The 25,148-nt window shown below is 43.8% G+C and overlaps 1 protein-coding gene across 2 annotated transcripts in view; it reads left to right on the forward strand.

The window, feature by feature from the left end:
* Positions 1-25,148, forward strand: part of gphnb (gephyrin b) — a 100,099-nt gene that overhangs the window by 8,779 nt on the left and 66,172 nt on the right. For both annotated transcript variants that reach the window (XM_030047652.1, XM_030047653.1), the window contains exon 2: positions 23,640-23,718. In XM_030047652.1, the coding sequence (XP_029903512.1) occupies positions 23,640-23,718 (79 nt within the window). The remainder of the gene's footprint in view (positions 1-23,639; positions 23,719-25,148) is intronic.

Genomic DNA, 25,148 nt, shown 5'->3' on the forward strand with positions numbered 1-25,148 from the left:
CGCTGGATGCCGTGTCCTGGCTTGAGGTGTTAATTAGGGCTGGAGGGATAGAGGGAGCGGAGGATGCAGGAGGCCGGGGGAGTGAAAGCAAAACACACACAGAGAGAGAGAAAGAGAGAGAACGAGAGTGAGAGTCATTGATTCATCAGCGGCGTCATGTACCGCCGTGCCGCCTCACGTTTTTATCAGCACACATCTATTATCTAATACGTGTCTGAAATGTACACCTATCTCATGTTTCACTCAGGGGGAGAGGTCATCTCGCCTGCATCTAGCATCTATCACCGGCAGGCTGGGTGCTGCTGATGTCATAGGGAAATCCTCATAGATGCATTGGGGCTACACTGGCAATACTAACAGTCTCAGCAGCCATTTTTAACACGTGAAATTATTTCAAGAGCGAATGCAGACAAATATTTAAATCGTGATATGGCAAATATTACGTTTTTAAACCATGCATTTGCTTTGGTTTATCTACAATCCACAATTATGTTGTTTAGTTGGGTATGTATTGTTTTTCCTCTGGCATATCGATTGTTTAGTTCAATCAGGACAGTGATGACTGAGCCCAGGTATAACAATACAATAATTAATATTAGTATTTTAAGGTAATTCGTCTCAAAGTGGGATCGAGAGCCTCCCCAGGCAATGGTATATTTCCACTGTAATTTAATTTGCTAGATTTGATTTAAATTAGATAATGTGTAAGAATCATAGGTTTCATCACTCTCATCAAGTATCTGAACAACATCAAAAATCTTTCCATGTTTATGAGAGAAGAGAAAAAAAATATATAGCAAATGCTGATTTGTGGCCTAATGTGTCTGTGTTTAGGGGTGTATGACGTGAAAATGTTAAAGAAGCCCTGTGTTAAGTGTAGGAAGAAATGTTGTAATTACATGTTTTTTTAACTCATTTATCCACAATTCCTCTTTGGCACAAAGACTTAAAGGATAATTCTAGTGTTTTTTTTTTTTGTTTTTTGTTTTTTTTAATAACTATTTTTGCCATTGCTATTGTAATGTTCCTGTGACTTTACTCTCAGATGCCCTTTACCCCTGGCATTAGCATCTTTCAGATTTCTTTCCCTGTCCAAGAAGTACTCTGCTTGGCATATCACTTCCATTGGCAATATTTACATCCTTTAACACTGTCAGTAAACATCTCATCTCACTTATTCCCAATCCAACAGCATCTTGACAGTCCATTTTTGACAAGTATGTTATTATCTTAGCTGCCTGCCATCTGTTTGATTTGTCTGTGCTTCCTTGTGGGATCCACACACAAACATTTGTGTCTGTCATTTTGTTTGTGTGTTGATTGGAGATGCACTTTCATTCACACTTTGTTGTTAATATGGCCAAATGTAGTCTTCAATGGATCTTAGGAGCATTAATACTCCTGGGTATGATGTGTGTTTGCTCTATCCAATTACAGCCTGAGCACACATTTACATATTAGAAAAATGTTGAAATTAGAATTTGCGGTTTGGTTTGCTGGTGGCTGCCATACAAACACCATATTTAGCCGTTCCTAAGTCACAGCATGTTCTGCGATTGTCATACAAATCATTTGAAATCACATTAAATCAGTAACATACTGTATTTTATCAGGATAAATGAGGGTGAGTTTGCCCAGAATTTAAAACATCTGTCTGAAACTGCCTCTATTCTTTCAACGCTAATGAACATAGACCCTTTTTACACCTTGTATTAACATGTGTATCAGGTGATCAGATAGCAATTGACCACATAAAAGTACTGGTGTAAATTCATGTAGATGCACAGAGGACAGATTGTGATCCGATCACTCAAACCAGAGTATTGTGACCACATTTACCAGAAGTGTAAATGCACAAGCATCTCCACTCCTTATGTAGGGTTTCCCTCTAATGTTTTTAACAGTGGTGGGCTGCCATGTTTCAATTTCTGTCGCCTCTCCCATTGCTGAGAAAAAATGTATTGCTGTATATATGTTGTCATAGTGGTCTACCATTTTGCATGCACCAGGCTGCCACTCCTCTCTGCTGCTGTAGACACACACCTGTCCCAATGTGAGGCCCATATACAGATTATGAAATGAATCAAAATCAATCTCTCGCATTATGTTATGTTTTGTCAGAGAGTACACCTAATGTCCTCTAAACTGCAAAAATAAAAAATGAAAGGGAAATGTAAAATTCTACAATTTACTCCTAACTGACAGGTGATAGTTTTTGTAAACAGTAAGTAAACACTTTAAAACTTACTTTTGTGCTGTGGGAATGTGATTCTTCAGTTGTGGCCTCAGCTTCATAACTCATGGGTTGAAGTTGATGAGTAAAACATCTTTAATTCAGTCAAGTATTTATTTTGCATCAATGGCCTGATCTCATTTGTGTACTTTTACCTGGTAAAGTTTTTCTTATATTTGGTACAAATAGTTATATATGGTTTTTAGCTTCTGTACCATATATAAACACCTATCAAATCAGGAACATATTAAATTCAAGAGCTTAAACACTAATTAATACAGATGTGGTTCAGATCTGTGAGCCTATCAATTTGTGAAAATCTATAAATGATTAATTTCACAGTTTCCTCTCAGACCACATAAGACCAGTTCTAGATAAATAGCTGCTATAGTTAAAACTGGTCACACCTGTGCTACATTAATACAGACAACCTGAAGACTATTTTCAACAAAGTGTCACATTTGCAAAACCATTTTTATCTGTTTGTGAGAAAAGGGCAGTGTATTCCTGGTTTGATCAGTGTGTTTAGGTTATTTTTGGAATTATCAGCCGATATCTGTCGGTGTGAATATGAAACCAACTTCAACTCATCAGCTACAGTACAGCAGGTCTGCTTGTCATAACACAGCACCGCGGTGCAAAAGTACACACAGATGGGGTCAGACCATTACTTCACAAAATGCTTTACTGATTTAAGGAGGTTTGACGCATCAGTTTAACATTTTGCGGTTATTTTGAGCAGGCTAGTCCATGAATATCAAACACTGAGCCAGTTTTACCCCGGTTGAGTAAAGTAGCTCATTCCCACGCCTTACTAAGTCGAGGCCACAATTTTAGTATCTTGTTCTCACACCTGATATTTCAGGCCACACAGTATTATCTTGTGGCCATGTGATCAGATTGCAATCAGATCTCAATGCAGACACTGGAGATGCATGTGAACTCCAGGTGTAATCCAGCTATCAAAATCTAATTTGGATGCAAGACGCATGTTAATATTAGATGTAAAAGCATTCATAGAAAATTAAAGTATAATCACATTAATCAAAAAATTGGCAAAATATCTTCCTCTTCAAACACATGCAATGTTAGATGTCGTGTTTAGCAGAGTGAATGTTCCGATGCCAGACATCTGGGCCTACTCGAAACTGTTAGAGAATCCCTCAATACAGTGTGCTTTTTAAAATCTTCAAAACTGCCCAATCAGCTAGGCCTAAATGAAGTCTTATCTGACCAAATAAAAACCTGTTTGAGGCTGCAGCACTACGGGCCAGACAGCAACAGGTTCAGCTGCCTCTTTCAGCATCAGCAGTGACAGGAATAAGGATTTGATGAGAAGACACTCAGATCTTCCATGTGGTGCAGCAGCTCTTAAATCAACTTCACTGGAGGAAGATGCAACAAACATCATCTGTGTCAACATCAGTCTTTTTCAGCATTTCTGTATCTCTTTGTTTGAGAAAGAGACGTGTGGGGTCAAGAGACAAAAGAAGAGGGCAAATCAAAGTCCCATTGCTTTCACACGCTAATAACGTAAAATTACGACACATCAGTGGCAATAACGTTCAATTCCTTCATCGTCATTTCCAAAGAAATGGTGCCTAACCTTTGGGAGTTAGTGCAGTCTGCAAATGCTAAGGAATTTCCTTATTTCCATGTCTGTCCAATTCAACATGGTTTATTTTTCCCCTCTACATGTGTTCTTTACCAAAGCGGATCAGACCTTTTTTTTTTTTTTTTTTTTTTTTTTTTTTTCACAAGCCACAGCTGGCACAGAATAACCTCATCACCTCCTTGTGAACTTGTGATTGGCTCACACAGTCCCACAAAGGAGCCTCCTACATCTGAGTGTCATGTTGCTGTGTGTGCTTCAGCTGGTGATGCCAGTGCATCTTCACACATATGGCAGTTGCAGAAAATTACGGGTAATGCCACGTTAACGTCATATGGTATTTACCATATGTACATGTCAACATTCAGTTGCTAATTACAACTAGGAATCTCTTTTTTAGGGAATATACATACATACATACACACACACACACACACATATATATATATTTATATATATAGCCTATATATACACCAGAGAATAAATTAGGTGGTGTCCTCATATCAGTCCCACCCCACTGTTGAAGGTGAATAACTTGTAATTAAATGTGTAGATAATGTGAATATATTTTTGCTAATTAGAAGGTGTAATACTGATTTGATATAGACATGCAGAACTGTCGTGTTAACTTACATTACTTTCCTATTCAACGTTTTTGTCATATCAAGGGGAATCTTTCCTACTCCACAAAAAAAAAATGCATCTTAACAAGTCATGGAGTCTCGTATTCAGTGTTAAAATCTTGTTTTTCTCAATGAAAGTACAAAAATATCCTGGTGGAAGGAGATAATCCCACTTGTTTCCAGAATTTTCTTGGATCAAATGTTGTTTGTTTGATACTAGTGGGCTGATCTGCCTTATTCTGCCTTGTTTCAACATTTTCCAGAAACGAGTGAAACTGCATTGGAAACAAACGAGATTGCCTCATCCCAGTGACAATTTTCTTCACTTTTTTGATGAAAAACAAGATTTTAAGTCTAAATGACTTACTAAGATGTAGATTTTTGCAGAGTAGCCCTACCTTTCTTCTCTTATGGCATGAACACATCGTAGCCTAATGTTACTACGACGTGTGCTGTAAAATCTGTGTAACTTATTTGCTGTCAGTTTGATACTGAGTGCCGATACATGACCTCTCCCCCAGCAAATTAATGGATCTTTACATGTTCAGCTTATGACAAGTAAATGACTCCTGTGGTTGCAAAATGTAAATTTTCCCATGCATTTTTGCACTCATTCATCTACTCATTCCCTATCCATTTGAACTAGATATACCAGGCTGGTAGGTAGCAGCACTCTGCACCCCTTGCTATCATCACCCAGTCACAAGTCCATAGAACAAACCCAAGTGTGTGTACCAAGAAGCCAGAATAGCACCACTGGGCAGAGGTGTAGTGCCATGTGACTTCTGGCTGTCACCCTTGGCAACAACCCTTCCTCTTCCTCTTGACACGCTGCCAGGGTGCCCGTTGGCTTGTCACTTATCCAGACCCCCTCCCTCCTCCCGAGGCCACAAGAGTGGCCGTGTCGAGGTGTGATGCGCTGATCGATGTGTGTGACACACGCTTCCGGGAAGCACCATCCTCTGAATTGGCGAGAAGTGTTTCTGTCTATTTCTGGACCACCAAATACAAAGGTGACACATTGGAGAGAGATTTTTTTTTCTTCCCAACAAAAGAGAAACAGTGCTGTCTGTGTCTAAAAAGGATTCTGTTAATAGTGATTTCATTCAGTGATGCTTAAGTGTTTTTGGTTGAATTCTTAAGTGAAATAAATAGCTATTTCCTGAAGTGTTTACCGTTGCTAACGAATGAGCGCTGCAACTGCATACTTAATTCAGATTATTGACAGTAATTATACCAGGCGTTGGCATGCTCACACATTTATATTTACATCATTTTCACTAATCAATTCCACACCAATGATGTGAAGTCATGTTTGATGAGTAGTGGGACACTTGGCACATGAGAGATAAATATAACGTGTTCCCTCTCTCTTTCCCACTCATATATCACATTTTATCTCATACCATCTCCCTTTTTCTCACTTGCTATTTTTGTCCCTGTCTCCTCACCTCTCTCTTTGTCGGTCCACCTCATTTATTTATTTATTTTATTTATTTATTTTTTTTTTTTTTTACTTTTGCTGTCTGTCAGTGCTCGCCTCCTTCCACCTCCCTGGCACAGTGAGTGGTAAGAGGGGAGCATGTACGTGTGAATAATGGAGGAGGGCAGCTTCTCCCTAACAAGGTGTGTTTGATGGCCGACCCCAGCCCGGTGTGCGCGGTCAAGGTGTTCTCCCATTCTCCTCCTCCATTATTCAGCGTCATGCCTTTCCCATGTCTCGCCGCCCGCGACCACAAAACCCTCTCACATCCTGGCACATGGGAATCAAATGTTAATAGACCCCCCCACAGACTTGCACATACACACACACACACACGGTAGATTTGATTGACACAACTTGACATGGCTCGCCAGCTTTGTTACCCTTTTGCATCATTTATGCTCAACGAGGAACACGACAGCCGGTTTTCCAATCTCAGCGCAGTTATGACCATGCATGCTTGAACCAGCGAGTTTCCCGCTCATTTTCCTGTTCTTCCTCTTCCTCGCACCCACTTCTTCCTCATTTCTTCTCTCTGTCCTTGTGGCTGCAAATTGGCCTCAGCCCAGGCTCACAAATGTATTCTTCAGATACAGGCTATAGTAAAGTACACTCTAACGCTTTGGGCTAAATACCCTTTTCACACTGAGACAACGTGTTTGATACCATTTTCACCTCTGTATGTCCAGTGGGTCGGCTCCTATTGGAAACATGTTGTGTTAGCTTAGCATAAAGACTTGAAGTCTATCTATCTCTGTCAAAGTGAGAAAATAAACCTTACAGCAGCTCTGGCTTGCTTACACGGTGTATTGTGCATTTGAAGTTAAATGGTGGAACTATAACTGCTTAATACATTTATCCTTCCACCTATCACAGTGATCAGCACTGCTGAAGGTATAGGAAGATCTGGCACAAATTAACTTTTCCTAAAACAACATGCATTTCAACTACACATGATACTTTGTGTAAATAAGACAGCCTCTGAGTTGCTGCAAGGTTTATTTTTTCACGATGACAGACCCGGGCTAACAACTCCCATAGACTTCAAGTCTTTATGCTAAGCTAACACAAAATGCTACCCAAAGGAACTGAACCACTGGGCATCCAGAGGCGAAAATAGTATTGAGCACCTTAATTGTCTCAGTCTGGGTATATTGGAAAAAGGGTATTTCGCCCAAAACATTGGAATATTCCTGTAACATGACAACTCCTCCGCAACCCCTTGATATTTTCTTAGCATTTCTTACAAATATCTTCTCCTTAGAATTTTTCTTAGAAATTTCTCAAAATAGGGCCTGAATTATTTATGGCTCATAAACATTACATTTACTGTCACTGCGGCCAGAAAACAATTAAAAATTTCATTAATTAAAAGAAGCAAGATTGTCAATATGCTATCAGGTAGTAGAAAACTTGGTTTCAGATATCAGACTGCAAATTTATTGCATCACATCGCTGTCCAAGCCTGCAAAATGCAAGTTTTTAGGAAGTGAGTTCTACAGCAATGTTAACTGTGAAAACGTTTGCTAACATATTGTTGCAGCACTATCAAGAGCCATAGCTATTTTAGTTCCAACAGGTGGGATATTTTCACTTTGCGTCACTGCACTTTGCATTTCCCTTTTACATCTTTTGAAATGTTGGTGGATGATGACGATAGTGCTCAAGAAATGGAGAGTCGTGTTACCTCTGAGAGAGAACTGAGGTCACGCAAGTCTCAAAGCTGATCGGCTATCAATTGATCATCGGCATCCTCATGCGGCTCATGAGCTGATCAGCCCAGCAGGATAGTCAACCAATAACCTTCATGCAAGTGTTCAAAGCGGCCTTTAGGAGCTCTCGGTTTTTGTCATTACGCTGCTGTTCTCGTGCCGTGTGCCAGTCGTGCAATCCTTCAACCACCTCAGCATCCCCCTGCCAATTTAAATGCGTTGGATCATGTTAGCTAGCTATGGTTTTTACTGTGCCTCCTGCTATGCGTTGATTGTTATGATTCACTATGCGGGGGGGATTAACACTCATGCTCAATGATTCCTTAAGAGGCGCCCTCAAAAAGCATAGTCTGTCCACCATATATAACTGTATGAATTTAATTTAATTTGCAATATAAGGTTAATTCCTTGATGTGTGTCTGACTGAATAACGCTAAATAAGAAAATCCCTGTTATTTTTTCATCCATGTGAGACTGTTTTGTGAATTCAGCCCCTTGTGATTAGAAAGGACATCCCACAAATAACCAGAAGGTCACAGGTTCAATTCCCACACAGCATCCCAGTCAAAGCAATCCATGAGCAAAACAATGAATATACTACCTCCTCCAGGGACAATCGTGGCTGCCCCCCCACTTCGACATGTACATGTACAAGTGTCTCAGTGGGATATGTGAAGAGATGTGTGAAATATGGCAGGTGAAAAAAACAGCATAGACTTGGTGACGTCTTCTTCTCTTCCTCCAGTCTCCACTTCCTCCCCATATGGGGCGTGTGGAGAACCCAGGCAGGAGGCGAGAGAGAGACGTCACAGAGTCTGTGGTGGTGTGGTGCTGATGGTGGGCCTGAGTTAGATTTGTCCGGAGGTTTGGGTTTTAAACGGTGAAGCCTGAGCCAACACCCATCACTGAAGAAGAAGACGAAGAAGATGAAGAAGAGGCAGCAGAAGTGCAGGAACTCCTCCTGACATCAGCCGCAGCTAGCCTTGAGAAGAAGGACAGATTTCCTACTCTCTCTCTATCTGTGTGTGTGTGTGTGTGTGTGTGTGTGTGTGTGTTGTGACAGTGGGAAGCTGCAATGTAATTGCTGACACTGTCCAGAGGATTGAATGTAATGAAGGTAGCTGCTTACAGGCTGCTTCATTAGTACAGCTGGGCCCAGGGCACTCCCTGTGTGTGTGTGTGTGTGTGTGTGTGTGTGTGTGTGTGTGTGTGTGTGTGTGTGTGTGTGTGTGTGTGTGGGCATGTGAAACTCTGTATCCTGGGAAATAAGGGGAGTCAAGTGGTACACACACACACACACACACACATTACCACCCACCCACTCACGCATTAACAAACACATCAACAAGCATTGGCAGCATGTGGAGACTGTTGGTTGTATTTTTAATCCATAGGAGTTCATTTCCTCTGTCTTTCTGCTGCTTTAGGTTCATCCTTCTCTGTAAACATTATCGTGGTGCAACTAGAAATCCTCCCGCCAACTGCCAGGCTATTTCTTCTCTCAGCAAACCCACACTCTGTGCATTTTTTTGAAAATGGCATGTCGGGCGCCCTGGTGGCTCACCGGATAAGAGTGCATACCATGCACCAAGGCTGAGTCCTGATCACAGTGTCCTGGGTTCAAGTCTGACCTCAGGCCCTGTGCTGCATGCTCCCCTGCCTTTCCTGTCTCTCTCTGCTGTGACTCTCCTATAAAGCAGAAATGCCATGTTGCATATTGTGAGGTGTAAAGCACTAAATGATGTGTAACAAAATTTTCTTCTGGATGTATGTGAACAAGCGTGATATTTTTACTGTATGCTTTTAACACGGCAATCAACTCTTTTGACGTGATGGTAATGTTTGAAATGTTGAAAAACCTATTCTTCCATGTCTGCTTAAAGAGGGTATCATTGCTGACCTTCAGCGTGCCGGAACAGGAAGTTCCCCCCTCACATCCATTAGCATAATGTTTCCTACAGTCGTGTGCTGCTGCATAGTTTCGGGTGCTGCAGAGTTCCGCTTTGCTTTGTTCCACTGATTTCACGATGATTGTCGGCACAATGCGCTAAAGCCGCAGCTGTGCTGATCAGGCTTTTGTTTTGCCTTTTCAGAAGCGTGGCTGGCATGAAATGGGATTTGTGGGCAGGGAGTGGGGGCTGGTCACGGGAAGGGCAGCCGGTGGACCAGACGATGATGAGGCTGCCATCTTCGCCACATGGGGACCCTTCTCTCTCTTGTCCAAATACTGCAGAGATGCAGTTTAGATTAACTTTCCACTTAGTGAACAATGTGTCACTTACTATGAGGCTGTGTCTCCCGCTTTAGGAATTGCCCTGACAGTTGCATCTCCTGAGAGATGTTTGCAACCAGAATGCTTCCCCTTATCTGTGTGAGTTTGACCTTTAGTTCTGATTGGAGACCTGCCATTGATCTTCAGTGGCCATCTGCTAGCCTAACCTTGACCTCGATGCCCGACCACAACCTTTGACTTCTCCTTATCCCTCCCTCATCCGCCCTTCCCCCTCCCTCTGCATGATCACAGAGGAGAAGAGAGCACATTAAGACTCCTCTATGAGGACCAATCAATACCTGATCTGATTAGGCCTCAACGCATGCATTTCACTACTAGCCATAAAAGCCAGCAGATGAAGAGCCCCTTTGGTAATGGTAGCCCATAGCCCATCCCATCTCCAACCCTCCCGTCTTCAGTCATGTTGAATGAGCTCAGAGAGTTCCTTTCTCAGTTTCTTCAAGCTTTGTCTGAGGATTCAAACCGGACTGTGTAGCTAAATCGCAGTGTTGCTGGTGCAGACCTGGGTTTCCCTGCATCAGCAGCCTAGGAGGATGGAGGAGGGGGAAAAAGCTGTTGGAGGGGGGGAGGGATGTGGAGAAAGAAGGGGAGAGAGGAGGGAAGCTTCTAACAGGGGAGGTATCAGAAATGTGCAGCTATATTGATGCCAGTGTAAGCACATTTCTATTGAAATCAATAGAGCTGCTCTCAAAGCCTGTTTCAGCTCCTTGCAAGAGAACGGTACCTGGGCTCGCTAATGGAGCAGCCACAGATACACACAGAGAGACGGAGCTAAGTGGGGGAAGAAAATGGGAAACAATGTGCTAGTGGGGTGCATGCTCATTTGTTTTGATGGGGTTTTTTTTTTGTCCGCTTGTCACAATATTAGCATGTCGACTTCTACATATCTGGCTTTCCACACTGGCAGCCGACTATAAGCTGGTGAAAATGAATAATTTTGTAATTGCCGGCATGTTATCTATATTTTGCAAATACCCAGATGGCCCATGTGGATCCATAGTGAAAACTGCTGTAGCATCATTAGAGCCAGACAACTAAGCTATGCATGGAGAGGTAACAGGGCAGCACATAGTCAGTGCCCATGTAATCCTTTATTCTTTGAAATTCATCACCCACCCGTCCATTTAGCTGCACCGTTCACTGCTAAAGTTAAATGGTACCTCTGTGGTTTTTTCAGTCCCACAACTACTCTGAATGACATCAAGTATGGCTTTTTAAGGAAGCCAAGCCTAGATAAATGGCTTCAGTCATGCATTGCATATACATGTTACACACTCATGTGCCCAGAGACACACACAAACACACTGCACACTTAGAGAGAGAGAGAGAGTGTATGTGTGTGTGTGTGTGTGTGTGTGTGTGTAAACAGCTGTTGGAAATGCCAGGGAGAGCTGACTAGCCATGGGCCCTCCGCCATCGAAATGTCATGCTACACGGGGAAAGAGCTGTGATACCTCACTCTCCCCCTCAATCCTCTCTCTCTCTCTCTCTCTCTCTTGCTCACACACACACACACACACACACACACACACACACCCACACACATTCCTCTCGGGCTATATGATAATACCACGCGGAGGCACAGACACATTCATCATGCCTGTTGTCATTAGAAACAGGCCTCATTATAGTTAAAGCCTCTGATTTATGATTAATATTCACAAGGGGTGTGGTGGATCGTCAAACCCCTCCAATCAATTGATCTCGGTGAAGAGGGAAAAGACACAGCGAGCAAGAAAGGTGGGAAATGTCGAGGGGAAGCTTGTTGGGGGGGGGTGTTTCAAAGGACGTGGAAGGACCTTTCTGGTCTTGGCATGGGAGGGGAGATGAAGGAAAAAATAGCGGAGAGAAGGGGGTGCCACATTCAAGGTCCCCATGTTCGCTTGCGCTGTAAATTGTCTCTGCAACTTTTCTCCGTGGCTTCATTAGTAAGTGTCTTTTCAATATTTATGGCTGTGTTAATAAAACATCAATAAGAGAGGCCTTTGTGGAGAGCTGCAGGCAGTAGGGTGCTGCAATCTCGGGCTTTTCACTGATATTTGGATGAAAAAGAAAGGTTCAGGTGAGTGCTATACAGAGTGTGAGAAGTGACTGAGAGTGGGCTTGACTGGGGTAGATTAGTAAAAGCGGGTGGAGGATAATTTTTATACATGGAGTGCATTAAGGAGGAGAAGTTGTTTTTTTTTTTTTTTCCCCCCATATCCTGCAGAAGTGAAAACGTCACATTTGAATTTGTGTTACAGGGTGATTGCTTGTTGATTGTGTGCGGGTGTGTTTTGTGATTATGGCGTGTGTGTGTGTGCTGCTGGTTGGTCGATGGTGCCAGGGTGCTGACTAAGTGCCCTGGCATTGGGGCCCTGCCTCTCTCATGTTTTATTTATTTCAGTGGAGACTGACAGGAGGAGTGGGCCTCTGGAGCTGGGGTGAACGCTGAGGGTCAGCATTATCTCTCTCTCTCTCTCTCTCTCTCTCTCTCTCTGTCTCTCTCTCTCTCTCTTCCTCTCTCTCTCTGTAATTTTCTTTGTCACATACACACTGTGATGTAGCAACATTACCCCAGTGTATACCCTAAGGCTTATCAGGGGTCTGTGGCTCAGTGCATATGTTTGTGTGTGTGTGGGTGTGTCTTAATGGACCATACGGTCCTATTTTGACTCTGTGTCCACAGTCGTGATTGTATCTGTCCATCACAAATATTGGTTGCATAAGTGCCTTAAAGTGCCGATTTAATGAGTGGAGAAGAATAAGGAATGCACAGTCTATGCTCTTCAGTTTGCTGATGATATAAAAAGCAACACTTGAATATTTGCATTTTAATGTAACAAAATTAGATTTGGTCAGCTGGTTACCCAGTATTTCAGACCAAAGAACTAAAATGCCTAGAATAGCTTCTGACGCACTTCAAGGCAGGACCACAAGTCATTGCTAACTTCTCCCAGTTCACACACATTCATGTTCAAAAAACATGACTCGTGAAACTTGAGAGTTGCTACACATAGGTAATCCCTTCTTGTGCATGGCTGGCACATAAATTGCTGTTTTATTCTATTGCAAGTGCTCAGAATTTTGTACTTTAATACCAAATATGTTGCATGTTCAAATCTCAGAGAAGGTTTTGGACCTACTTATTCACTCCCAGGTGCTCTGTTAAGCAATGTTGTTTAAGTTCACACCTCACAGGAACTAGCTCAAAGTTCAGAACATTAGAATAAACTAGGTCACGTTCATAGTTCCCAAGCTTCAGTTTTGAACTAAGTTCACAGTCCCAAAAATGAACCTGTTCACGTTCACCTTCTGTTTTTTTTTTTTTTTTTTTGCAATTTGCAATTTGCAATTTGCAATTTGCACCAAAATGTGAGATTTTTCCATTGGAATCTGTACTGATTTGTTCACAGAATGTATTCAACTATTCATCTGGATGGGCAGCTGCATTGTCTGAAGTGGCGCTGCCCTTGCTGCACGCTCGGAGCAGTTTTACACATTTTTTGAACATAACTTGACTTCTAAGCTAGTAAACCATACCGTACACATTTTTTTTTTTTTATCAATTCACTTTTTATTGCTTTTCAACAAAAACAGTTACATCACAAAAGACAAAGACAAACAAAGAAGATAATTAGGAACATATAATAAATAAATAAATAAATAAATAACCGTACATACCATACCATACACATTTATGCACCTTGTGACAGACAGACACAATCACAAACTGTTGACAAGAAGTCAAAATATGGGTGGTATGGTCCTTTAACCTGTCTTTGTGACAGGTTGTATTTCTACATTTCTGTGACTAGCCTTTACACTGGGTCTTCTAAACTGAGTACTACTGCTTCTCCACTCGTAGAGCTCCATCCTAACCAGTGATCCATATCTATTTTCCATTTTTGTCATGATGTTAGTCATGTCGGCTTTTTCTGTCTGGGGTGTCTGCACTGTCAACAGACTGCATAGGCACAGAAAAAAAATTGGGATGCTAAAGACACAGACCAGCGTTGTTAGCACAGTACTCTGAAAGCAGCCTACCTGAAAGGCTCCTGTATGAGAGAGAGGATGGTGCTCAGATCTTAGCTGAACACTCTCTGGCTGGGTTTGCTCTCCAGGGTGCTCTGACTGCACTGCATTCCTTTCTTGCTCTCTTCTCACCTCTCTCCGCCCTCTCGTCTTCCACCCTTCTGCCTCCCCTGTCCATCCTCTTTCTCACTCTCCTGCCCTCCCTCTTGATTCCTCCGGATGTCCCTCCCCCCTCTCAGCCTCCCTCTTTCAGTCATTTCGCCTGAGCTACCTTGCTACTCTCTCCTACCCTGCTCTCTTTTCTCTGCTTTCGGAGTATTCCCACTTCGACTCCCCTCTCTCCCCTCCCTTGGTTCCCCCTCCTCTCCTCCAGTGTGAATTGGTCTCTTAATCCTGTCAGGGTTGCCTGCCTGGGCTTTAGGCTCTTTGCAGCCCACCCCCCTCCACACCTCCACCCTAGCCCCTATCCTCCTCCTTCGCCTAGTCCGGGATGGAGCTGCTTCTCCAGGGAAGGAGGAATGGAGGCAGAAAGAGGGGGAAGAGAGGGGGAGACAGGGCCAGGGATGGGCTCTGCCTGCCTGGGACACAGCTGTGAAGAACAGAGCTGTCTCTCTCTCCCTCTCTTTCTTTCTCTGCACATCTGGTGCGTGGGGGGACTGGGCCATGTGGTGCTGTGTTGTTTTGTCCTTGGCTCAGCTTGGACACCGGATTTTGGCCTGGCTACGCTGGAGTAGGTTTGGATTTGAGATGCGGATCGGCCCACTGCTGTACCCACACGGATGAGCCGGGCTCCTTTGGAGTAGGAAGCGATGGTTATTAAGCCGATAGCGTAATTATTAGCTGCAGCATTAGCGTGGGCCCAGTGCATTTTTTGGGCTGCTTCTTCCGTGACGTTCTTTACTGGCTGGCTCGGCAGTAGCAGGTGGAGTGTCGCACTCCTTGTATTATGTAACTCCACCCCAATTTAGATCTGACTTCAAATAAATGAAAAATCAAGCCGCTGGTTGGCTCCTTTCCCCCCGGATATAAATAGTGTTTTCAAATCTTATCTAGAAACAGTGTTGTAGAGGGGAGAGGCTTTGAAATGCAGCCCGACGATTAGGATCCCATTGTTCCGCTCCACACCCCCTCCATTCTCCCGGCTGCTTACAGTAAGCCTGAGGATCTGAGTGTATGTATGTGTGTGTGTAGCTCTGCACATGTGTATGCATTCATCTGCATCACAGTGTGATTGAGATAGTGGCTGATGGTAAGATAGCATGTGCGTGTGCATGGTGTTGTGGGTTTGAGAGCTTGTGAGTAATTGGTGTGTGTGTGTGTGTGTGTGTGTGTGTGTGTGTGTTGCTGCTGGGTGTGTCTTTGATGATGGATGCTGTGCTCCTGCTGCTTACCCCACTGCTCCTCTCAGAATTAACAAGGTTGCTAAGATACGGTGGGCTTATATTAGATTAGGTTATCTGCTGTTATTGCTGTTACTATATTTTACCCAGCACCGTGAAGCCTTTATTAATTTGGAAATTTACCCTGCCATGGAATTAAGACGCTGGTATTTGTGCACCACTGCTTTTCTCCTATCCTCTCTTCTGCTCTACTCCTGGCTGGGAGGGGGTTGTAGCACCGAAAGCCCCCTAGTCAGATGTCTACCCCACCCCATTACAATCTGGAGGCGGATCCATACCTCTATTCATCATTAAGCCCATTTAATCCCAGGCCTGGGGCCCAGTGTTTCCATTTGACACAGAACAAGCCAGTAAAATGGGAGACAGGAGGTGGTGATGTCACTTTGGTCGAGGCTTATTGGTGTGCAGAGGTGTTGTTCCTCCCACCAGCAGATGTCAGCCCAATCCAGTGTTTGACCTCCATAGTAGTTTCTCCAGGGCTGGACGGCCATTGGCACAGCTATTAGCTGATAAAGAACAAGAAACAATGAAGATGCCAAGTGGGCTGCTCAGACAAAGGCACAGAGACTCTGCTATTCCCCCAACTGGTTGATTTGCAAATTTCCTCGCTCATTTAATGATGTATTGATCAATTTTTGTACAGCATAAATTGCTCACTGTTTGCTGAGGATGATTTACAGTTCCAAGTGGCAAAGCTTTTTGAAACATACTAATGCATAGCTGGTGATTTTAGGGAAATGGGCATTAATTTGTTTAATAGAGCCCCACATAATATCCAAAACATTCAAGACAGTTAGACTTCTGTGTGCCTCTTTTTAAGAGCAGCAGGCTACAGTGCCATAATGATAGATAAGCACTGTCATAATTGGACTGAAAGCAGACATTGGCACTAGCTACGGTGGGAGCACTGTCTAGCACTGTGATTTGTAGCACAAGTTGTGTCAAATTGCTGATCCAACGCGAGATGTCCCAGGGTGTGTGGGTGTGTTTGTGTGTGTGTGTGTGTGTGTATTCATGCATTGCTACCTTTTAGGAGAGTGTGAGCGCATGCATGTTTGTTGAGTGACATTTGTGTATAACTGCATAGCCAGGCACACTGTGCACGTCAGCTGTGTGTGTAAGGACCTGCTATAAGGGAAACCCCATTAGCGTGGGATCCCAGGGAGATAATGAGTGCTGACTGCTTTATGTCCTGGAAATGATTGAATGGAACATAGTAGCGGTTTATGAATCCCTTCTGATAGACAGACAGCACATAGCCTGCTAGCTAATCTAACTACTGTACTATCACGGACAGCTTGCTAGCTAACCTAACGGCCTGTATCACACACTGACAGCACCGAGTCTGATTGCTTACCTAACTACCTGTATTACCGATGCCTAATTATGAAGTTCGAGGCAAGATACACCCACATGTTTAACATTAGGGGTATGATTAGATGAGGGCTTTCATCTCATTCATCATATTAAGGTTGTTTTAGCAATCGGACAATAGGTACACTGAATTTTCTGACCAATTGCAGCGCTTGTGGGCGTGTCTTTCCTTGAGCTGTATTGGGATTCATAATATCACATCAGAGACAGCACCTGCACTGTTGGCTAGCTGGGTTAGGGTTAGGGTTTGACATACACAGACAGACAGACAGACAGCCTCTCCCCTAGCCTGTATGTAGAACATAGAAAAACAGTACAGCCGATCACCGATCAACTCTGTCCTCTGACACCTTAAAATGTTAGGGTGAGGGTTCATGTGGGACCAGATCATGACGCCGTGGCGCTCTGATCGCATTTTTAGTGAATGGGGTGATACGGTGGCAGTGCCACGGCAGAAAACAGTTCTGCCATTTTGGAAACCAGCTCGCTGAAGCCTCTGAAAGTGAAACCAAAATAAACGTATGATGTTCATCCTTCAAAATGATTCATCTTTGTTTCGCTGCCCAAAACTGAGTTGTTTTCTGGTCTATATCTAATACATTTCTTTTGGAACAGAGCACTTCCGGTGAAGCTCCTGTTCTTGCAGCAGGGAAAGGTTTAATGAGGCACAAGTCAAGAGGCGACTAACCCAAGACTATGAATGGATAAATGTGCAAAAGTACAGTGACCTACCAACAAATCATCCCCCATCGACAGGATGAAAACATAAGATTGCAGAATGTAACAACAATGCTCAACTGATTGCAGTCGGACACTCATGAACAGTTGTGACAGACCTAATCAGGCCTAGTTGTCAGTTGCAGGAGAACATACAACTGCAGCTTATTCTGACGGGGCGGTCTAACCCATTTCTCCTCACTGGAGTGCATCTTAGCTACAGACAGAAAGCTGCTGGACAGCACGTGGAGTTGACAGGGATCTGTGAACGCATCAGTTTTGAGATCAGTGTTGAGTTGTCGTAGAGTATTCACCCAGCCAGGTAACTTTTCGACCACAATCCTTTTAGCTACACCTCCTAACTCCCCATATCTCTCCTTAATAACATGCTTAGTGACGAGCAATGAACATATATAAGGAGGTCGCTGCCCAGTGCATGAGCTAGGGATGGGCGTATCGATCCTGTGGTATCGATATATCGATACTCACACACTACTCATTTGACATCAATTTCCTTAAACAAATATCAATACTAACAAATAAGAATTGGGGGTGCATGCATAACTTTCAGCTGTTTTAGATAGCTTACTTCACTTTCTATGTGCCGAGACACCCCTGTGCCTGGCGGCATATTGAGCTGGCCCGTGTCACGTGACGGCCCGACAGCACAGCCAGCAAGAGTGGTTCGAATGCGGGAACCGGAGGAACACACAGAAAATAATGGCAGATCGGTCTTTTTTTCTTTTTTTGACAAGAAAAGTGAAAATGTGCAAATTTTTGTTCATATTAAACTTATTCATATTTATGTTATTTATTTTAATTTTAGTTTTATTATGAATTGACCATAATAAATATGGTATAAATGGTCTGTATTTGTCATGTAATTTGTCTTAAATGTAATAATATTTTGAATGAAAACAATTGTCAGTAAGAAATTATCAGTATCAGTATCAGTATCGGTATCGCTGAAAATGCAAGAAAAAGTATCGGTATCGTATCGAATCCTAAAAGTGTGGTATCGCCCATCCCTAGCATGAGCCCAAATTGGTGCCAAATTTGGGAACTTCTGGCGTAATTGACATGGTGAATGGGTTTGCTACCCCTCCACTTGTCAGCGAGTTTAACATGCACCCTGGGGAATTGTTGGTAATTGCTATATGGTTTACGCAAATTTATTTTGACATGTGGCTAAGGGTAACATGTTATGCCTACTGTCGGGTAGAGCTTTGTGTTAGGCTTTACACAGCAACCTGCACAGGAGCATGCATATGTAAAGTGTGTTTTGCTGTATAGATTAATCTTTGCCTTTCACATTTCAAACAGCATGCACCGTAGGTATAGTGGTTTATGGTGGTCGTGTCTATACCTGTTCCTTTGACTTCAATATTAGTGGCATCAGTGCAAATTTGAAAAGGTGTTGCTGTGATGTAATGACCTTTCTTTTATGTTCACTGTACTCGCACCTCAGGCTCGCCCACGCTGTTAGATACAGGCATGTTCATTCACAAAACCACCCATCAAATTTCTCATTTTTTTTTCCCATTCCCAAGTGACCCATTTGGGATTCAAAGAGGAGAGTTGCAACGGAAGGTGAAAGGTTTGCGTCCGTGATTGCAGGCTGTGCTCGGCTGGCTAAACCTGCTACCTGTACCGCAGCCAGACAGCACCTAGCCAGCGAGCTGCTTTACAGACATGGCCGCTGGTTCTGCACTGTGATCAGCACATCACCTCCAGACAAGAGCGAGGAAGCCTGAGACAGAGCTTCATAATCGTTTGTATCTTTTCGCTATGTCTACTTTTCTCAGTCTCTCTTCCTCTTTTCTCCCCTATTAGGCAATAGTCCCTTGTTACACTCTTTCCATTCTTTTACGCTCTATATATTGAATTTTTTCCCCACTCTTCTCAGTTGCTTTCTTCCCCTCTCTTCTGTCATCTCTTCATCTCCTCCCTCGTGTCCTGGTCTCCCCTGATCTGTTGTGGCTCAGTGATTAACCCCTTAAGTGTGTGTGCATGTGTGTGTGTGTGTGTGATGGTGTGTACACACATCCAGATCCCATGTGTGCGTGGTTCTGCCCTGCATAATGCTTCTAAAGCATAGGCCTCCTGCTCTCCTCCCACTCCTACAGCCTGGGGACATGCAGGAACTCTGCACACGCATGCACGCACGCACGCACACACACGCGCACACACACACATGCATGCACGTACACACTCAGGTGGAGGCAAACATGAGATGATAGGAGTCAACAGAGTCATCCATGCCAGCCTGTGAGTAGATATAAAATTGAAAATTGTGAAAATTGTGAAATTACTAAGATGTCTACAATGTGGTTTATGACACATACGTCATGTGAGATATCATCAAAGATACTAAATTTAGCACGGGCGAATACAAGCGGATGGAGGCAGATGGGATGCAGACAGACGGGATTGAAAAAAGGTCCCAGCCAGGTTAGAAACAAATGAGACACATCCAAGCAAGTGTGTGTGACTACAAGCACAGACTTAGATCTCCAGCTACATTCAATATCGGGGATGTGAAAAAAAACAAAAAACGAATTCACTGGCTTGAATTGAAACTGTGCCAAGCCAATTCTTCTGCACCTGTCTCCGCTCCAACAACAACAACAGTCTGCCTGGTTTTAGCTTTCTGTCTGTCTCCTAGTGTTTGTCCGGCCATGTAGAAGGATTGACCTTTAGCTTGTTGCCTACTGTATGTGCCGTGGGGAATAGCGCCCTCTGGGGTTGAACGGGGTCACTGCAGCCTCCTGATGTGGTCTGCTCGCCGTGACCTTCGGGGGACGGAGAGGCGCCGGTCTGGCGCTCGGGGATCCGCCCCGGGGACTTAACCGAAACCGCTCGGACAGTCAGGGAGCAAAACCGAATCGGCGTCTGCTCTGAGGAGTAAAGCCCCGGCTGCTCCTCCATTGCAGGCTTCAGGACAGGGGACGGGAGATGATGCAATGCACGCAGGCAGGCGGGTGGAGGGGGGCAGAGCGGGCTCGGGTGCCGAGTTTAAGAGTGTTAGCAGGTCCCGTCCTCTTTAAAGTGCAGATTTACCTGGGGAAAGGTGCATGGGTGGAGCGAGGGAGGCATCGGGGGAGGCGGAGGTCAGCGTCATGAATACTTGCGCACTGATTTCCCCTCCCTCCTCGCTGCCTGCCTCACTCTCCCTCTCTCTCCTCTCCCTTCTCTTCCCCCGTCTTCAGCTCCTGCACAGGATCACATTAATATTCCTTTGAAGCCTGTTTCAACTGCAGCCAGATCTCCCTCTCCCTCTCTCTCTCTCTCTCTCTCTCTCTCACTCTCACACTCTCGTGCCTTCTCTCCCCTTTTTATTTTTTTTATTTTATCGTTTTTCCTTTCTTCCTCTCCCTATTTCTTTTCCATTCTCTAGAAGAAGTGATTTCTCCCACTGCTTCACCAAAACCGGCGAGAGAGGAGGAAGGTGGGGGGCATTTTTTTTTTTTTTTTTTTTTTTTACCTGTAGTCAGGAGTTCCCCTTGTTACACGTATGCAAACACGCACACACACACACACACACACGCACACACACACATATAGAGGGGTGGTGGGTGCCGATGCCTTTGACAGAGCGTGTTGATTGGTTCAGAATGGTTGCTGCCTCTTGTAGGAGAGTGGAACGGCTATTTTTAGATCAAGGGGTAGCTGGGAGAGAAAGACTGAGGAGGGCTGTGTGTGTCTCTGTGTGTGTGTGTGTGTGTGTGTGTGTGTGTGTGTGTTTGTAAGGAATACTGCAGTCTTGAAGGAAGTTCCCTCTTCTCACACACACACACACACACATACGTGCACTTATGCAGCATTGCCCCTCTTAAGCCAGGGTAGTGTGTATTCCACGTGCCTGCTCCCCTTTTTTTTCTCTGTGCCCTCCACCTCTCTCTTCTTCTTCTCACCTCCCCCCTCCCCTCCTCCCTCAGTCTTCCTCTCTCTCTTCGTCGCTCGCGTTCTCTTCCTCAGCTGGCTCGGTGTGCAAATGTCAGCACTCTCCCATTTATTTGCCCGAGCCCAGAGCAACGTCCTGCGCTCTGTGTTTACCTCTGTCTCCACAGCACTGCCCCGCCGGCAATCCTATTCTCCTCACCCCCATCTCCCTCTCTCCCTCTCTCCCTCTTTAAAAAAAAACCCTTCCCTTGCTCATCCTTCATCCCCTTCTTTCGTCCCATCCCCTCCCTTCCATCGCCTCCGCCTTGCGCTTCTATTCTCCTCACCCTCATCTCTCTCAATCCCCCCTCCCTTCTTCTCACCCTTCATCCCTCTCTCTCTCTGCTCTCCTCCATGCTCATCTTTCCCTCTATTCCCCCCTGCCTTCCTTCCCTCTAACATTTTTTTTTTTTTTACACCATTTTGGCTTCACCCCTCTCCTCCTCCACCCTTCCTCCCGTTCATGGATCATGGCACTTCATTGGAGTAACATCATGACATTTCCAGTCTTGTCTACAACTAGAGCGTCAACATTTTTTTTTTTTTTTTTTTTTTTTGGATTAAATCCCCACTACCTCTGCTGCCAACCCCCCTCCCCGAGTGCCTCATCTATTTTTGGATGCGAGCATGTCCGTCCATATTTGGCCCCATCAGATCACAAAACACCTTGTCCCTCGTCATCCTCCTCGTCTCTCTCTTTCTCTGTCTCCTTTCGCGTTGTTGTTTTTTTTTTCTCTCTTTTCTTTCCTTTGCGTTTTTTTCCTCCTTCGGTCTCTTCGTCTTCCTCCCTGTCTCGCTCCATCCGTCACTCTATCCGTCTGTGATCGCGACGATGACTCATGTGGCTCGCACCTGCTCTGCAGTCGGGGGGCCATGGTGGTTTCATAAGGAGAGGTTGAAGACGGCGAAGGTGTGGCTTCACATCAGCTCAGTGTGAACAGAAAGTATGCACGATGGAGAAAGGTGGTGGAGGGGGGAGGTGTAGATAGTCGCTTTATTCATATGGTGGCCGTATTTGATTTGTGCTGCACTTTGGGTGGGAAACATGATGCAGAAGACACTTAAAATTGCTGTAGGTAAAAATACATGATTGTCTTATCAGCCTAAATCATAAAGTGGAGCAGGAGAAAGCAAATGTTGTCCCATTCACCCCCGGTCAAAGCCCTATTTTCCCAAATTATTAGTATTATTATTTTGGTATGATCAGTGGTAGGAAGTCTGCATTTTGCACAATAAGGGCCAATCCCAATTCCCTTCAATTGGCCCTACCCCTGTGTTTTTTAGGGGCCTCGACTGGGTAGTGGCCCTTCGGCTCGGAGCTACACCAGATATGCCAAAACATTTAGCTTTGTGGAGTGTGCTGTCTGCTCACGTCACACCACATGATTTCTGAGTATTGAAAGTCCTCAAAATGATTATGTGGCCTGTTGCTGCCGTTTGGGGCTGTAAAATGTGCAGGAAAGCCACGTTCAGCCGCGTATTTTTCCTTCAACCCAGCTAAGTCTGATTCTTAGTATTTGTCCGAATTTTGGCCTTTATCATTTGTGTTAACACGGTGCTAACACGTTTTTCTCCATGTCAGTATTTGACTGCAAAGTTGCTAGGAAATGCCAGCATTACATGATTATAGTGTAGTTGTAGAAAGTATTATTTTATAATTTGACCTTGTGTGGAGCAAAATATAAAGCTAATAGGATGAGGTAAAGCTAACATGAACTGATGTTATGGATCGGCGTCATTATGAATTCAGTTGCTGTAACCTTTGTTTTGAACCATGACAAGAGTCATATGGCCTGAATCTCTACTCATCTCACCATAAGAATAATAATAATATTTCTGGTTTTTATTTCTTTATTTCTTTTTGTTTGTTTTGTTGTTGATCCAAAGACCAGTTTACCTCTCATTCCTTCTGCTCATTTTTTGCTTAGGATTTCTCACTTTGAGAAATCAAACATCAACACCATGTGAATGCAGCAAATATAGACACAAATGTAGAGTGTTTTGTTTTTTTAACTGGATGCAGTTATGAGATTTTTTTGTTTTTTTAATGGTGATGCCCACCAGCTGAAGTAATGGCTAACATGAAAGTTAACCTCATTTGGCAGCAAGAACATTGAAGGAGATTTTGAAGGCTTTGTCTGCAAGTGACCGACCTTTATGAGAACATTTCCGGTGATTATTTGAGGAAGTTTGTGACAGTACACTAATATCGTCCTCTCTCTCTCTCTCCCTCCAGTGAGTGACAGCTGTTTTCGGAACCTAGCAGAGGACCGCAGTGGCATCAATCTCAAAGATCTTGTCCATGACCCCTCCCTGTGAGTACAGCCTTTTTCTAGACAATGCAGACAGAGATAATGACATAAAATGTTAGGTAACACCGCGCCTTCATGCATATGAGCAGACTGTTTAGTCCCAAGCAAGATCCTTTGACCAAAACGCACACAAAGAAGTGCACAAAAAAAGATGCAGAGGCGCAGTGTGTGTGCATGTGTGCGTGTGCATGAGCGGGAGCCTTCTTTCTTGTGCATGAGTGTAACTAACCAACTAAAAATATCCCTTGCACACAACATGTCGGGGACTCGGTGTCGCCCTGTGAAGAGAAATTCCCAGCATGCATGGCAACAACAAAGAGCTGCAGCCTTCTTCGGTGTTTAAGGAAGACTGTTGGTAAAGGAAGTGAATTGAACAATTGCTCCTGTTAACAAGGATGTGATCAGGGACAAAAGGCTATGAGCATAAACAGAAAACTAGTCATCTCCTTCAGAAATGAACAGAAGGTGTCTAGAAAAACTCTGGAGTGCTGAAAAAAACAAAGACTTGACTAGATTTACTTGCATTAACTGGATTAAAACACAATTATTTGCACCTTTTCCGCGTGTTCTAATTGTGTGCAATGTCAAGCTTCCAAGATAATCATTTGGCCTGTTTGTGGTGTACAAGAGAACATGGTCACATGAAGGAATTGAGAGACACAGTCAATGTATCCTACACTCATACATTTTTTTGCTTTGTTTTGGTAAAAAAAAAAAAAAAAAAGTCATTCTATAAGGAATTAAATCATGTTATGAGGCATGAATTGTGATTAAAAGGTCATTAAGCCATATATTCTAGCTGGTGATCACCAACAATGACGAGTTGCTTTCTAAAAGCAAATTGTTCACGTGACAGTAACAATATTTTTTATGTGGTAAAGATAAACAGGTAAACTGGGGTTTACATGGGTTTACTGGAGCAGAAACCACATCAGCTGAAATTGATTTGTCTTTTTATGACACTGCATTATCATTATTGATGTCATGCATTTCTCTCTCTCATCTTGTGTGCCTTTTGTCATTTTCTGACCTCAGCTGTGAATATGACCTTGACCCTGATATGCAGCCTCGCGGTCCTTTAGACGACTTTGAGTCTTTCTCAGTCCTGCCATTGATTTCCTGGTGTTACCCTGTCGCTGTATCACACCAGTCAATACCACTGGAGTGTCACTTGTCCTGTGCCATTGGACCCTTTACAGTACTATGTTTAGGTGTGAGGGTGATGTGTAACGTGTGATTGTGTGCATGTGTGTGAGAGAGAGAGAGAGAGAGAGAGTGAAAGAGTGCGAGGATGCTTGTGCCATGTCATGCGCATTACGCTAGACGCAGTGCTGGAGAATGCTCTGAGTGACAGCTGATCCATTGTGCGCTTATTTGTATTCACACTGGGAAAAGATTTGGAGAGTTGTTTCTTGCTGTTCTATGTATACTAT

The sequence above is a fragment of the Myripristis murdjan genome, chromosome 24 (genome assembly GCF_902150065.1).
Source record: "Myripristis murdjan chromosome 24, fMyrMur1.1, whole genome shotgun sequence".
Taxonomy (NCBI): Eukaryota; Metazoa; Chordata; class Actinopteri; order Holocentriformes; family Holocentridae; genus Myripristis; species Myripristis murdjan.